Source organism: Scardinius erythrophthalmus, assembly GCF_964197995.2.
Source record: "Scardinius erythrophthalmus genome assembly, chromosome: 5".
Taxonomy (NCBI): domain Eukaryota; kingdom Metazoa; phylum Chordata; class Actinopteri; order Cypriniformes; family Leuciscidae; genus Scardinius; species Scardinius erythrophthalmus.
In genome coordinates, this window is record NC_138225.1 from 25,751,552 (window position 1) to 25,766,480 (window position 14,929).

Genomic DNA, 14,929 nt, shown 5'->3' on the forward strand with positions numbered 1-14,929 from the left:
TCTCAGCCCTGGCTGCCTGCACGATCTACTCCGCCCTGGCCACCCGAGGGAGAGTCTCCGCCGTGGCCGCTTGAAGGGTCGTCTCCGCCCTGGCCGCCCGAGGGAAAGTCTCCGCCCTGGCCGCCAGATGGACTGATATTTCCGCCCTGGCCTCCCGAACTGTCCATTTCCCCAGCCCCACCCTGGTCTGTCCTTCCTGTTCCACCCTGGTCTGTCCGTCCCTCCCATCCCTCCCTGGTCTGTCCATCCCGTCCCTAGTGGAGCGTCTGGTAGCCGCTCCTTAAGGAGGGGGTAATGTCACATGTCTGTCCTGTCTTGTGCTGCACATGGGTGTTTGTTGTTTTGTGCCATGTGCTCTCCTGTCTATTGTCTAGCCCCTCCCATCTTGTTATCTAATTATTGGTTAATTTGTCCCACCTGTCTTTCTCGTTTCCCTCCTTTGTTTGTCCCTCTATTTAGTCTCCTTGTGTTTGTAGTCTTGTGCTGGTTCGTTGTCCTTGTTGCGTTTCCTGGAGCTTTGTGTTTTTTTGAGTTTGTTACCCTGTCTGCATGTCATCAATAAATTCCTCTGCATTTGAATCCTCGTCTCATATTCATCCGTTACGTGACAATACCTGCACCACTAAATATGACTTTTGTTAATGACGTCACCAGAGGTGGAAAAGTAATAACTTCTGCTAATTATTTCGACATCTCCGAGATGCTGCTGTAACGAACATGGCACCTTATTTACAGTTTTTTTGTTCCATGTCATTTTTCGTTATTTGATGTTTGATTCATGGCGGGTTCCTCAATCATACGTCATAAATACCCTGGAGTTCCTTTGCGCATTTTATGCATGCGTACTCAATTAGAATGAAATATATAGAATGTAGGCTACTGAATGTTAGTTTGCTTATTGTGCCCAAGAGCACGTCGGTTTCCACATTTTAACAAGAAACTATGCTATTCTAATCACAACTCGAGAGCTGTAGTTCTAACTCAACCACGCAAGTCTGTGACGCTGTTTGCATATGTTTGTTGAAACGCCAAATCGTTGAACTTTGTTTGTAACGACGGAACTTGTCTAATGCTTTCGTATTTCACCCAGAAGCTTCTTTAGGACTCTCCGGATTGGACTAACCTTAAGAACATCCACGTTGTGTCTGAGTTCTTGAAGTTCTTTCATTCGATCCTGGATAATGTGCTGAACCTCTGTCTGAGTCACAACCAAGACTTTCTATAATCACACACAAAAAATGTATGCAGAAAATAGAGATCTGAGATTACAGTCTTCAATACAGCAGATGTTTGCTAGACAAAATATTTAACCAGGAAGATAAATAATACAATAGTGTTATAACATTACAATAGTCCTAACAATTAGCTACTTTAGGTCTACATAAAAAAAAAAAAAAAAAAAAAATCATTGAGGATGCATTAAATTGATCAAAAGTGACTTTTACATTGTTCAAGTCACATACCCAAATATTCTTACAATACACAATTTTGATGAGAGCATCATAACCTGTGAAAGTCCACAGAGAATGAGGCATAGAGTAAGGCTAGTTGTCAGTTGACTTTTTAACTTTAGAAAATTTCTCTGGATAGGTTAATTTTTCAAAGTCAAGGCAGATACCTTAAAGATTTATGAAATCTTCAAAAAGCTATTTTACATTTCCACTGTTATTGCCGGGAAACAATTCATTACATTAATTATGAAACACAAAAATACCAAACCACCGTTTTGAATATGAATTATTTTAAAAAATATATGAATGTATAAACGGGTTAAAACCAGCTGTGACAACTTTCCCAGACTTTTATGAAAAAGGACTTTGACTATTATGAAAAATATCCTTATCCTGAGATCATAGTTCAACCTTTCAGTTAAAATCTTTCTTCAATGTAAAGTTGACTAAATTATGATCCTGAAATTCACAAAATCACAAAGATTATTTAATTTAATAAAATACTTTGTTAACTATGTTTGAAACCAACTATATAACTACTGATAGAGAAAATAGGCTACATATTTGTGTAATTTGACTTTTTAAAAAGCCGCCTTTCCACTGCACGCGATTTACATAAGATTGTCGCATTTCGCCCCCTAGTGTCATTCGTACGAAACTTTCATTACGATCGTACACGGCATAGTTGAATGAATGAATGAATGAAAAATTACCACCTATAATTTTGGAGGAAAAAATTAATACAACATTAAAAACAATAATATATATATATTAATTCATCGTTTTTTAATTATTTATGAATAACCATGCATTTTTTAAAAGTATTAAGTGTTTCGGATCAAGTTTTTTTATTAAATCAAGTATTAAATTTTATCAAGTATTAAAAATTCTCAACTTGCACACACTGATTTGATTTCATGTAAGCTATGTAGAATACATATTGGAATACATCACATCTAGTCGGCCGGTCGCATACGGTCTATTCGCAGAAGTTCAGATCCAAAACTCAAATCGGATCCGAATTTTCCGCATACGCATATGATCGGATCTCCCTGCAGCTCCCGTACGACTCTCCATTGGAAATGAATGACTTCCGGTCCGACGGCTGTCGTTTGTCGTGTGCAGTGGAAAGGTGGCTTCAGATATGGCCTCTGTGACAACTTATCCTGGTTTACTCTCAACAATTATAATCTCCTCATGATGTCTCACCTGTTTCTCTGTGCGTTCATCATCTGCACTGACTATGTTGTGGCTGCGATGTTCTCTTACTGTACACAGCACACAGATGCACATCTGGTCTGAGCGGCAGAAAAGTTCTAAGCCTTTTTCATGCTGCGGGCAGATCTTCCGATCTAGGTGTCCTGTCTCGTCCACCAGTTTATGTCGTTTAAACGTGGCTGATTCATAGTGAGGCTTGATGTGCGTCTCGCAGTAATAGGCCAGACACATCAGACACGACTTCACCGCTTTGCTCCGCCGACCGGTACAGAAATCACACAGCGCGTCACGCTTGAAGTACGGAAACGGGGTTAGCTCACGTGGGGGCGGCCTAGGCTCCGGGTTGCCTACGTGGGGTACGTTACGTCTGAGTATGGGCCGAGGAGTGAAGGTCGCCTGGCACTGCGGACAACTATACACGCCGAGGTGGTCAGAATGGTCCCAGTAGATCTTAATGCACTCCAAGCAGAAGGTGTCTCCACACGGGATGGTGACGGGGTCTCGCTGGGTGTCTGTGCAGAGTGGACAGGTGTAGTCCAGGTAGTCAGATTCTGCCATTTTCTAAAGGGAAGACGTGAGAAAGACAGGTGAATTGAAAGAGCAACTGAAGCAGGAACACACCTGTATTTATAGATTAGCACCAAGGGTGGAGATGCTGAACTACAAACACAGTATGAGCTTAGAGATGAGGGTTTATGAGGCACATGTACAGGTATCCTGTTTCAGGAAGTCACTTAAAACACAATTAGAGCAAATGTTAAAGAAAGAATTAAACTGATAGCTCACCCAGAAATTAATACTGTTACCATTTACTCTCACTCATGTTGTTCCAAACCTGTACGATTTTGTTTCTTCTGCGGCATATCAAAGAAAATATTTTAAAGAAATGTTTTTGTTCAAACAATGAAAGTCAAGAGGGTCCAAAACAACACAGGATCCTATTAACTTTCATTATATGGGGAAGGAAAAAATGAATATTTGCCCGAAATACCTTCTTTTATGTTCCACAGAAGAAAGAACAAGTCAAACAAAATTGGAACGACATGAGAACAGAAGTTTCATTTTTCAGCGAACTGTCACTTTAAGTTTCTAATAGTGCAAATTCTAACAAATAAAACTCAAAACCAGCAAATGTTCTCTCTCTCTGTACATGCACTGCAGCGAAATGTGAAACTGTTTTGTCTGTCAATATGGAAAGTGGTTAGAATAAATTTGTCTAGTCAGTGCTTGTATTCTGTGAGTAAACTATGTGACATGGCAGCACAGTGTGTACTGTACACACTCAGCCTAGTGTCATGCAGGTAGAGCACAAACACACAAACATGCTGGATCTGATAGAGGAAGAATTTCAAGGTCAAACTGTCTGGTGTCATGAAGGGAAATTCAGTATAGGGTTAGATGGGTGTACATATTTCTCTGCTCTTAACCAGAAGTGGCCTTTCAGGGATTAAAGTTCTCCGTCGCTACGACGGATTTCCGTTAATTGCAGCGAGTCTATGACGGATTTCCGTCAATTGCAGGGTTCCAGTCTGTCCTTAAAGTCTTAAATTCACTTTTCATAATTTTAAGGCCGTAAATAGGCTTTCATTTCTCAAATAGTGTAATAAATATCTTAATTTTAGTTTGAATAGGTCTTAAATTAAGGAAAGACGAGGTGTATTCACCCTGCTGAGGGGGATGTGATCAAAGCCTGGAGTGGAGCAAAAGCACGTTCCTCTCTCCACTCTAAGCATTCTGTAATCACTTCGCTCATGATCCACTCCGGGTTTTCAATTACCGCTCACGGAAAGTGCATGTCAGGCTACAGCTGAGCGCTGAGGTAGAACGTACTTGGTTACTTACGTAACCTCGGTTCCCTTAGAGATAAGGGAACGAGTACTGCGTTGCAAACGCTGTGGGAAAACTCCTTTTCTCGAGAATATTGAAGCCTTTATTTTAAAACGCATTGCTGCAGCACATGCGAGAGCTAGAAGCTCGCGTAAGCGTGCTGATTGGCTTGTGCAAAGCAACTGCACGAACCAATGGCGGATCAGCAGAGGAGCGCGAACCAATCAGGGCGCTTGGCACTCTGCCTGAGTCAAGCGCGCGAAACTGCACGTGACAGGAGAGTATAAATATACAGAGAGTCCGCCATTTGACAGGTTTAAATCGACTGAAGCGAAAAGACACCTGCCATAAGAGACAATAGCACGGCAAGGCAACGCAGTACTCGTTCCCTTATCTCTAAGGGAACCGAGGTTACGTAAGTAACCAAGTACGTTCCCTTACGAGAACGTTCTCTCGTACTGCGTTGCAAACGCTGTGGGAACACTATTTAAAACGCCGTGCTTGTCAATCTTTGGCCAATCTGACTCACCGGGAGCTCCAGGAAGTACAGAATAGCCTAGGATAAAGAGACCGAATCTTCGGGCCCTTAGATATCCAAACAGATAAGAGCTGGGCCAAGGCCAGTCTTAAGAGTCCCACAACTCAGAATGACAACCAGTGTCTGAGTCAAAAACTAGTCTGGGTCCACAGAGCCAGCGTTAGATAGAGATAACTCATGCCTGCAAGGCAGGTACTTTAAGTTATAAAGTTTTACAGATGCGGACGGAACGGACCAGCCGGCTGCCGCATAAATATCCTGTATAGGAACTTCAATAACTAGTCTGGGTCCATAGAGCCAGGGCCTAGATAGAGAGGATTCGTACCTGCGGAGCAGGGACTTCTGGGTTGTAATGTCTCACAAATGTGGACGAAACGGACTAGCTGGTCATCGCACAAATGTGCCAGAAGGAACGTCAAAACTAGCCTGGGTCCGCAGAGCCAGAGCTTAGATAGAGAGAACTCGTGCCTGCAGAGCAGGAACCTCTAGGTTGTAAAATCTCACAAATGTGGACGGAACTGACCATCCGGCCGCCGCACAAATGTCCTCGATAGGAACACCACTCGACCAGGCCCACGAGGAGGCGACGCCTCTCGTGGAGTGAGCTCTAACACCTATGGGACATGTAAGGCCCAGTGAGGTGTAAGCCAGAGCAATGGCATCCACTATCCATCTAGACAGCGTGAGCTTCGTGACGGGAAGACCTTTGGTTCGGCCCCCGAAACAAACAAAAAGCTGTTCAGACTGTCTGAAAGAGGCTGAACGCTCCAAATAAATTCTCAAAGCTCTGACGGGGCAGAGTGTGAGAGCATCACTGAACTCTTCTGAAGCGGGAAGAGCTGACAGAGAAATAACCTGGGCTCTGAACGGAGTTGAGAGCACCTTAGGAATATATCCATGTCTTGGCCTAAGGATGACCTTAGAGTCATTGGGGCCGAACTCCAGACAGGAAGCGCTAGTAGAGAGCGCCTGTAAGTCACCTACTCTCTTGACTGACGCCAGTGCCAAAAGCAGGGCGGTTTTCAGGGAGAGAGGTTTTAGGTCGGCTGACTGAAGTGGTTCAAAGGGAGGTCCCTTAAGAGCCCGTAGAACCAGAGAAAGGTCCCAGGCTGGGACAGATGGTGGCCGAGGTGGGTTAAGCCTTCTGGCGCCCTTAAGGAAGCGAACTATAAGGTCGCATTTTCCTAAGGAGGCTCCGGCTTCCAATATGTGATGTGCAGCAATGGCTGCTACATACACCTTGAGAGTGGAGGGGGAACGACCCGCATCCAACATCTCTTGGAGAAAAGATAGCAGTCTTGGTATTTCACAAGTGTGTGGGTCGAGGTTTCGAGCTAAACACCAGCTGGAAAACACTGACCATTTATGGTGGTAGAGGCGTCTGGTAGACGGAGCTCTAGCCTCCTTGATAGTATTCAGGACGCCCTCTGGGAGGTCCTGGGGTACCCGTTGAGTGGCCAAACGTGTAGGGCCCACAAATCGGGACGGGGATGCCAGATGGTCCTGTTGGCCTGAGCCAGGAGGTCGCGCCTCAATGGGATTGGCCAAGGGTCTGTCACAGACAGCTGTATCAACTCCGGGAACCAAGATTGGGTTCGCCAGAGGGGAGCTATCAGGAGAACTGCGCATTTCGTGTCCCTGATCCGTTCGATGACCTGAGGGAGCATCGAGACCGGAGGAAACGCATAGAGGGGGTGGTTGGGCCAGTCGTGGGCCAACGCATCCCTGCTCTTTGAAAAGAAGATTGGGCAGTGACAATTGTCTTCTGAGGCAAAGAGATCTACTTCTGCCTTCCCGAAGACCTCCCAAAGCAGGAGAACCGTCTGAGGGTGGAGAGACCATTCCTCTGGGGGAACCCTGCCCCGAGAGAGCATGTCTGCTCCCCTGTTCAACATGCCCGGCAAGTGAGCTGCCCTGAGCGAGCGCAGATTGGTGTGAGCCCATAACAGTAGCCGGGTGGCTATGGCAAGCAGGTTGCGGGACCTGAGGCCGCCCTGGCGATTTATGTAAGATATTGGCGTTCTTCCAAGGGGCCAGGGCTTGAACACAGCGCTGATCCACCTTGATAATCAATCGGCCTGAGTGCCAGGCGTGGGGTGGCACCTGAGGTGCTAGCCATAGCTGAAGAGGACGCATGCGCAGTAGGCCTAGTTGGAGTACTGATGATGCTGAGGCCATCAGGCCAAGGATCCTCTGAAACGTTCTGAGGGGTGCATGAGAGCCCTCTGTGAACGATGCGGCGAGCCGCTGAATCGATAGAGCACGGGCCGGGGCGGGCCATGCTCTCATAAGAACGGAGTCGAATACTGTTCCCAGGAACGTGATACGTTGGCTGGGTAACAGAATACTCTTGGAAAAATTCACCCTGAGCCCCAGGCATTCCAGATGGCTGAGGAGCCAGGCTTTGTGAGTATGTGACTCCGCCTCTGACTGAGTCAGGATGAGCCAGTCGTCGAGGTAGTTTAGAATGCGCATTCCCTGCTGTCTCAGGGGGGAGAGAGCTGCATCCATGCACTTCGTGAATGTACGAGGTGCCAGTGCCAGTCCAAACGGTAGAACCGTGTACTGGTATGTCTGCCCCTCGAAGGTGAATCTCAAGAATGGCCTGTGGTGGGGTTTCACTTGAATGTGAAAGTAAGCGTCTTTCAGATCTACTGAGAAGAACCAGTCGCCTGGGCGAATTTGCGCCAGTATATGTCTGGTCGTGAGCATTCTGAACGGCCGTGACATGAGAGCCTTGTTCAGATGTCTGAGATCTAAAATGGGCCTCAGGCCGCCGTCTTTCTTCGGAACGAGAAAGTAACGGCTGTAAAAGCCTGACTCGCTTAGAGAAGGAGGGACCCTCTCGATAGCCCCTTTTGCTAGCAGACTTAACACTTCGGTGCGGAGGACATGACATAGTGTGCTCTTGACCGAGGTTTGAACCACAGCGCGAAAGCGCGGGGGTCTGCGTGCAAACTGCAGCGAGTAGCCGTGCTTTATGATGTTTATCACCCATTCTGAAACTCCTGGGATAGCCTGCCAGGCTAGAGCCCGAAGAGCCAGAGGCCTCATCATATCTGGAACGCCCAGAGACGGGGGCTCGGACTGATATGAGGTCAGGGGAGAAATTTTGCTCGTTTTGTGCTCTGTGTGGGTCGCTGTTAAAACAGCGTTTGGGTGCAGGGGTGCGTAACATGTGACGGGCCCATTTTCTGCATACACAACTGCTCCAGCCGCCTGAACTGAAGAGGGAGCTGTGAGTAGCACTCGAGCGATCTTCGGGGCTGGTCCGGCCGCGGCGGGACATAGACCCCTTTTCCTGCCGGTTAGGACGGCTTCTTGGGCTCATGATCGAGCGTGAGCTTCGGTCGAGGGCCCTGGCGCTTGGGAAACGGGAACCGTTTTGCAGGCTTCAGGCGTCGGGTGGTTTCAGCCGCTGGGAGGGGCTGGGGAACCTGGGACGCGGGCTTTTCTGGTCGCGGCGTGCTCTTGGGGTGCCGTTGGACCGAGCTAGAGCGCTTGGGCAGGAAGTGCCTCATAGCACTTGAAGCTTTTTGAGCCTCCGTGAAGCGATCAGCGAAGCCGTTAACAGATGGGCCGAAGGGGTTTTCCCCGCCTTCGAGGAAGGCGGTTTTGTCAGCGTCCCTGATCTCCGTTAAGTTGAGCCATAGATGGCGCTCTAAGACAACCAGGCTAGCCATGTTGCGGCCCAGTGCTTGAGCAGTGGTCTTAGTGGCCCGCAGCGCCAAATCTGTAGCACTCCTGAGGTCTTTGAAAGTGTCTGGGTCCGGGCCTGACTCGTCCATAGTGCGGAGGAGCTTAGCTTGAAACACCTGCAGGGTCGCCATAGCGTGGAGTGCAGAGGAGGCTTGACCGGCGGCAGCATAAGCGCGGCTGGCGAGAGCCGAAGTAGTCCTGCACGGCTTAGAGGGGTGCACGGTCTTAGCCCTCCAACTCCCTGCAGTGGGAGGGCATAGGTGTGCGGCGACCGCTTCCTCCAGTGGAGGGAGAGAAACATACCCCTTCTCTTCAGCGCCGTCGACAGTGGAGAGCGTTGAAGAGGCTGAAGAGCGCGTTCGCGCTGAAAAGGGCGCGCGCCAGCTTTTCGTGAGCTCATCATGGACCTCAGGCATAAAGGGGGCGGCACGCTGACGAGGGGCCTGTTGGCGCCCCGGCAGGTACCATTCATCGAGGCGGCTTTTGGCAGGCTCAGCTGGGGAAAGCCAGTCGAGTCCCAGTTCCTCGACAGCGCGAGACATGACACGGAAGAGTTCGGCGTCGATGCTCGCTCGAGTGTCAGTAGGATCCAGCTGAGAGGGAGGGGCGGGGTCCGCGGAGCCCGACCAATCCTCACTCTCAGATGCCGCCATAGAAACAGCGTCGTCCAGTTCTTCTGCTGATAACCCAAAAGAGACGAGACCCGCCGCTTCAGAAGAGGGGAGTTGGTCGCTCTGGGAGAACAGGACTGGAGATGAAGGCGCGGGCGAAGCACGCGGGGAGAGACCCGGCGTGCATTCGTCGAGATGAGCGCGTTCAGGAAGCCTCTGGTCGCGCCGCTTCTTCCTACGGGGCTCACGGGGCGCCGAAGATGGAAGGTGGGCGGGAACACTCAGCGAGGCGGCGGAAAATCTGGCGCGGAGTGCTCAGGACCGAGGCAGGCAACACACTGGATGTGTGTGTCAGACGCATGCAGGGAGACCCCGCATGAATCACACACGGTGAGCGGCATTTGTAACAACGCCGTGCGCTGTGAAAACAGCGATTTGCTCTTTTAGAATGCTCTTTTGAGTTTGCAAAAGGATACTCGTCGGATGCAACAGGGAAACGCTCAGCTGGCAGACGCCGAGATGCGAAGCAGTTCCGCTGGAAGGCTGTTCGACGACGAGCGGCTTCTTTCCGGAGAGGATCAGCACGAGGTGAGTCGAAAGCTGAAGGATATAAAATCTGTCAAATGGCGTATTCTCTGAATATTTATACTCTCCTGTCACATGCAGTTTCGCGCGCTTGACTCTGGCAGCGCCCTGATTGGTTCGCGCTCCTCTGCTGATCCGCCATTGGTTCGTGCAGTTGCTTTGCACAAGCCAATCAGCACGCTTACGCGAGCTTCTAGCTCTCGCATGTGCTGCAGCAATGCGTTTTAAAATAATTCAATATTCTCGAGAAAAGGAGTTTTCCCACAGCATTTGCAACGCAGTACGAGAGAACGTTCTCGTAAGGGAACTATATTTCAGTGACACACTTATAATGCAGGTAGGGCTGGGCAATATGTATCGATATAAAAAATATATCGATATATTTTTTAAATGCGATATGGAATTAGACCATATCGCATCGATATAGTTCAAATTTGCGCTGTGATCCTTGCTCCCCGCGCCCCCGCCCCTGCTCCTCTACTCTGCGTGCGTGTTTAGAGCATGTTATGTTATGAGAGGCGAATCATGACTACTTCAGAAAACCCAGCACAATAGGAACTACCAGGCAGGCAGTGACATAAGTTTACGCTGAAATAAAGTTTTTCACCTCAGAAAAACGGACTTTCTTGTCCTGTCAGCCGTTATCCTGTTCTCGTAGCGCACACTCAATTGCACACGCAAATGTGCCGGTGTATCGCCTCACTGATCAAGTGCAAAAGAAGCTACGAGCATGCAACGCCGTTATGTTGTAAATTACATGAAATAAAAGTAATGCAGGTATGATTCTCATTCTATTCACCAGGAGCAGTTTCCATGTTTCATTAACAGTTATTGTTAATATTGTGTATTCACCATGGTAACTGTCGTTTCCATATTAACCCCAAAATGCCACTATTTTTCTTTGTGTTGTTTTTTATATCTTTAAATGACTGTAGTGGCTCATACCAACATTGTATTAACAAAAACTAGTTTGGGACTGCTATTTAATAGCTTTAGCATAGGCCTAATGTTTATTTATTAGTACTAGTCTTTACTATTAGTCATATTCTTACAATTTATGTTAAGTAGAGGGGAAAAGTAACTTACTTGTGTGTTAACAAATTTTGTGTAAACGTGTTATAATTTGCCTATATTATATATATATATATATATATAATATATATAGGCAAATTATAATTATATTAGTATGCTCCCTGCCTGGTTTTCATAGATTCAAATAGCTTTTAAAATACGCCTACTGGCAATATTAAAGCGGTTTAAAACATCTCCCCTTAAAACGCTATTGGTCTCGACTATTTAAAAAGTTAAAGGAATATGACTTGGCCTAAAAAAAATTTCAGTCAGAAGAATTTTTTTCACTTTAATCCCTGGGCCTTTGCAATTTGGAGCCAAATATATAGGGGGGCTCTATGAAATGGCTCTACTGTGGATTTGTTTGGAACCAACATTTTGCATGGGCAAAAGAGAGCAAAAACAGACAATAATCTGAGTCTAAAAATGTAAGGCGCCTAATATTAACTTCTTGTTTATCATTCTTCGTACAGCATTCTTGTTCGTATGGTATTGCCTGACTAGTGTCACAAGTGCACTGGTCCTCCCTCACTGTCTACTCACTTGACCAGTGACTTACTTACCAACTGAAGTTACATCCTCTATCATCACCTGCAACCCTAAGAACTGAAGCATTATACTTGCACTGCTCATTGTTTGTTGTCTATACTCACCTGTTTGGACACTGTTTAATAAAGCTTTGTGTTGTTATTCATCCACTTCTCTCTCCTGACAGAAGACTAGACCCACACAGAATGAATCTAACAAGCTTCGCTCCATTCAAGAACCATTGTATCCAGTTCACCCTGCTGACCTGCTCCTCTCCCTTTCCCAAGATGTCCACCCGCTAGAGGTTCTCACAGTAGAGCCATAACATCCCTTACAGTACCCTAGAGAATACTACCCTGATGTCAGTCTTCTGGAGTGGATTGGACGACCATCTTCGACAAATACCAGCAGCAGCTAACATGTTTTCCTTGTAGCAATATATTGAATATGTACTGTAGCTAAGTCGATCCTTTTTCACTGTGTGTGAGGCAGTTGAAGACACCATTGCATCTCAGTCACAACCACCCCAGTCCACTCCAGTCCTCCAGGTGACAGCGGTCATTACCACTGAAACACCACCTGTCTCGGAACTCCTTTCAAGTCATGCACCATCACTCCTCACGTAAGCTCAAGAGTCCTGAGTCCCTTTCTGCCCAGGATCCAGCTTAAGGGTTATCATACCCAAGTCGATCATAGCTTACCTGTCACGGCCACGGAGGCCAATCATAGCTTACTTGTCACAGCCATGGAGGCCGATCATAGCTCCCCCGTCACGGCCAGGGAGGCCGATCATAGCTCCCCCGTCAATGGAGGAAGATCATAGCTTACTTGTCACGGCCACGGAGGCCGATCATAGCTCCCCCGTCACGGCAATGGAGAAAGATCATAGCTTACTTGTCACGGCCACGGAGGCCAATCATAGCTTATTTGTCACGATCATAGCTTATTTGTCACGGCCATGGAGGCCGATCATAGCTCCCCCTTCACGGCCATGGAGGCCGATCTCGAGTTCTGTTCTCTGTGTTTCATCAAGTCTGCCGTGGTTGCCACTCCAGACACCCAGCTGGCCCTCCAGACGCCTGTCTCTCAGCCAGCCCTCCAGATGTCAGAAGTTTAGCCGGCATTCCTCAAACTCTCATGTGTTCAAACTCTTCAGCTCCGCCCTGCATTCTGAACCGTCTGTTGGGGCTCCTCCTGCCTGCCTCCCTCTCCACCTTGGCTTCTTTCTCCTTCCACTTCCCCAAGGAACTTTAGTGTTTTGGAATGTCTGGAATCCCCTCTGGAGGGGTTTCTATCACCGGTCCTCCCTCACTGCTGCACTCTCAAAACGACAATTCCCAGCATTCCTCCTGCTCATCACCTGCACATACTCAGCAACTGTAACACCTGTGATGATTGACAGGCACTGAGAATATACTAATAATAAAAGGCCAGTAGGTTCGGCTCGGAAGGCATAAATTAAACAGCTTAGCTTTGTGAGGAAATAAATCTATATTGAAAATAAATATAGTTTAGAAGGTTTTGAAGTTTGATTCAGTATACTCAGTTCAGAAAGATTCAGTTCAAGTGACTCGGTTCAAAATATTTCAGTTCGATAGATTTACCAGGAAAATTATTCGACTCACAGTTCTAGAAAACTCTGTGTGATACAAAAAAAATAAAGAACAGTAAAAAAATAGCTCCGTCTCCACAAAGATATTCCTTTGAGTGGTCTCTCGAAGGAAAAAAATAAAGAAAACTTGGCTCCGTTTGTGTGAAACTAGCAGGTAATCAGAATTTTCCTACCCGGTTCCCGGGTTAGATTGAACTGTTTCGCCTCAGTCAGCGTTCGTCTCATGTGGGTTGACTTGCCATCTCGCATCGTCCTCTAATTGAAATAATCGGAGTTCCAGCATGGAAAAAAAAAACTTGACCAAAATCCAAAGAAATAAACACATAGATGTATTTTATCCTCTTTGACTCCTCTTTTTAGCTCTTGCTCAAAGTTATGCTGCTGCTTATATCATTAGTCTCGTGGAGAGAGAAAATGGTTTCCCGCATCCCGCTACTAGCGTGGTGGGGCGGGACTTCAACCTATACTTAATGTGATTGGATGATTACTGCAATGTCAATCATCACACTAACATGCATTTCACTTTGATTTTAGAATTTCTTACACTTTTTTATTATTATTTCTGGTTAGTTTACTATTTTAACACCCTTTAATTTATTCCTTTTTATAATACATTTAAATTATACTGGGTTATATCCTCCCCTCTTAAAGGTAAGCAAGTCTTTTCGTGTTTTGTCCTGAACTTGATCCTTCAGTTAACTCTTGGGCAGTATTAAGTCAGCTTTTGGTAAGTCAGCAAGACTCATTGAATAAACCACTGCCTCACTCAAGGACTGGAACAAGTTTTGGACTACTGAGGTAAGGGGATTACCCATCTCTGGTTAATGGAATTTTTTTTGGTGGTTTTGGGACCCTGTTTGATCGTCTTAGGTTATGATCTGCACTTGATCTTGCATATGCATTAACTTTCTGTTTCTTCTTCCAGATCCTGAGCATCCGTGGACATATCCCTTTCCTCCTCATCACCAGCTGGATCGGATGATGGTAAGTATTCTCCTTCAATTTCGTTTCATGTTGGCATAGGTTCTTGTACTTCAGGATCTGTGGGTTCATACATTTGTCTCCTCGCCTAAACTTTCATCCAGCGGAAGAATGTTAGCTAGACTGTTTACAGTCTGAGGTATTTCTGTTTTATGAGGTAGGTCTAGTTTCTGAGGTAAATAGGATCTCTGAGGTAAGTCTTTTTCTTTCCCATCAGCCACTTTTGACTTTGTGATGTCATATGCATAGGTAATCTTTGTTTTTCCAGCCGGAATTCTATTGAATATGCTAATTTTCATCCTCTGAATCCGATTGTTCCTCATTTATCAGTTCTCCCTTTCTTTGACTTCGTGTCTTAGGCTTGTAGATGTTTTCTGCATCTGGAATGCTTTCCTCCGGAGAAGCAAGGAAACCACATGGTAATAAAAGATCCTTGTGCAATACTCGCACTGGAACATCCTTATCATGTGGACGAACCTTATAAATTGGCAGATCTCCAACCCGTTCTGCCACTATATGGATAGTAGGCTCCCATTTGTCTGCGAGTTTATGTTTTCCCCTGATTCGGACATTCCTCACAAGGACTTTATCTCCCACTTCAAGAATTGACTCTTTCACTCGTTTGTCGAATCTGTCCTTATTCCTCATTGCAAACTTTGAAGCGTTTTGAGTGGCAATTCGGTAACTCTCCTCAAGTCTGGCTTTGAGACTTTTGACATATTTGGAATGCGACTCAGGTTTTTCTAGGGGTAGCCCAAAGGCTAAATCCACTGGCAGTCTGGGTCGCCTCCTAAACATGAGCTTATAT

At 46.5% G+C, this 14,929-nt stretch overlaps 1 protein-coding gene across 1 annotated transcript in view; it reads right to left on the reverse strand.

The window, feature by feature from the left end:
* ftr84 (finTRIM family, member 84) overlaps positions 1-14,929 on the reverse strand; it is a 43,415-nt gene that overhangs the window by 10,220 nt on the left and 18,266 nt on the right. Inside the window, exons 2-3 of the mRNA XM_081365353.1 lie at positions 2,661-3,230; positions 1,124-1,219 (exon numbers count right to left, since the gene is read on the reverse strand). Coding sequence (XP_081221479.1) covers positions 1,124-1,219; positions 2,661-3,227 — 663 coding nt within the window. The 5' untranslated portion in view covers positions 3,228-3,230. The remainder of the gene's footprint in view (positions 1-1,123; positions 1,220-2,660; positions 3,231-14,929) is intronic.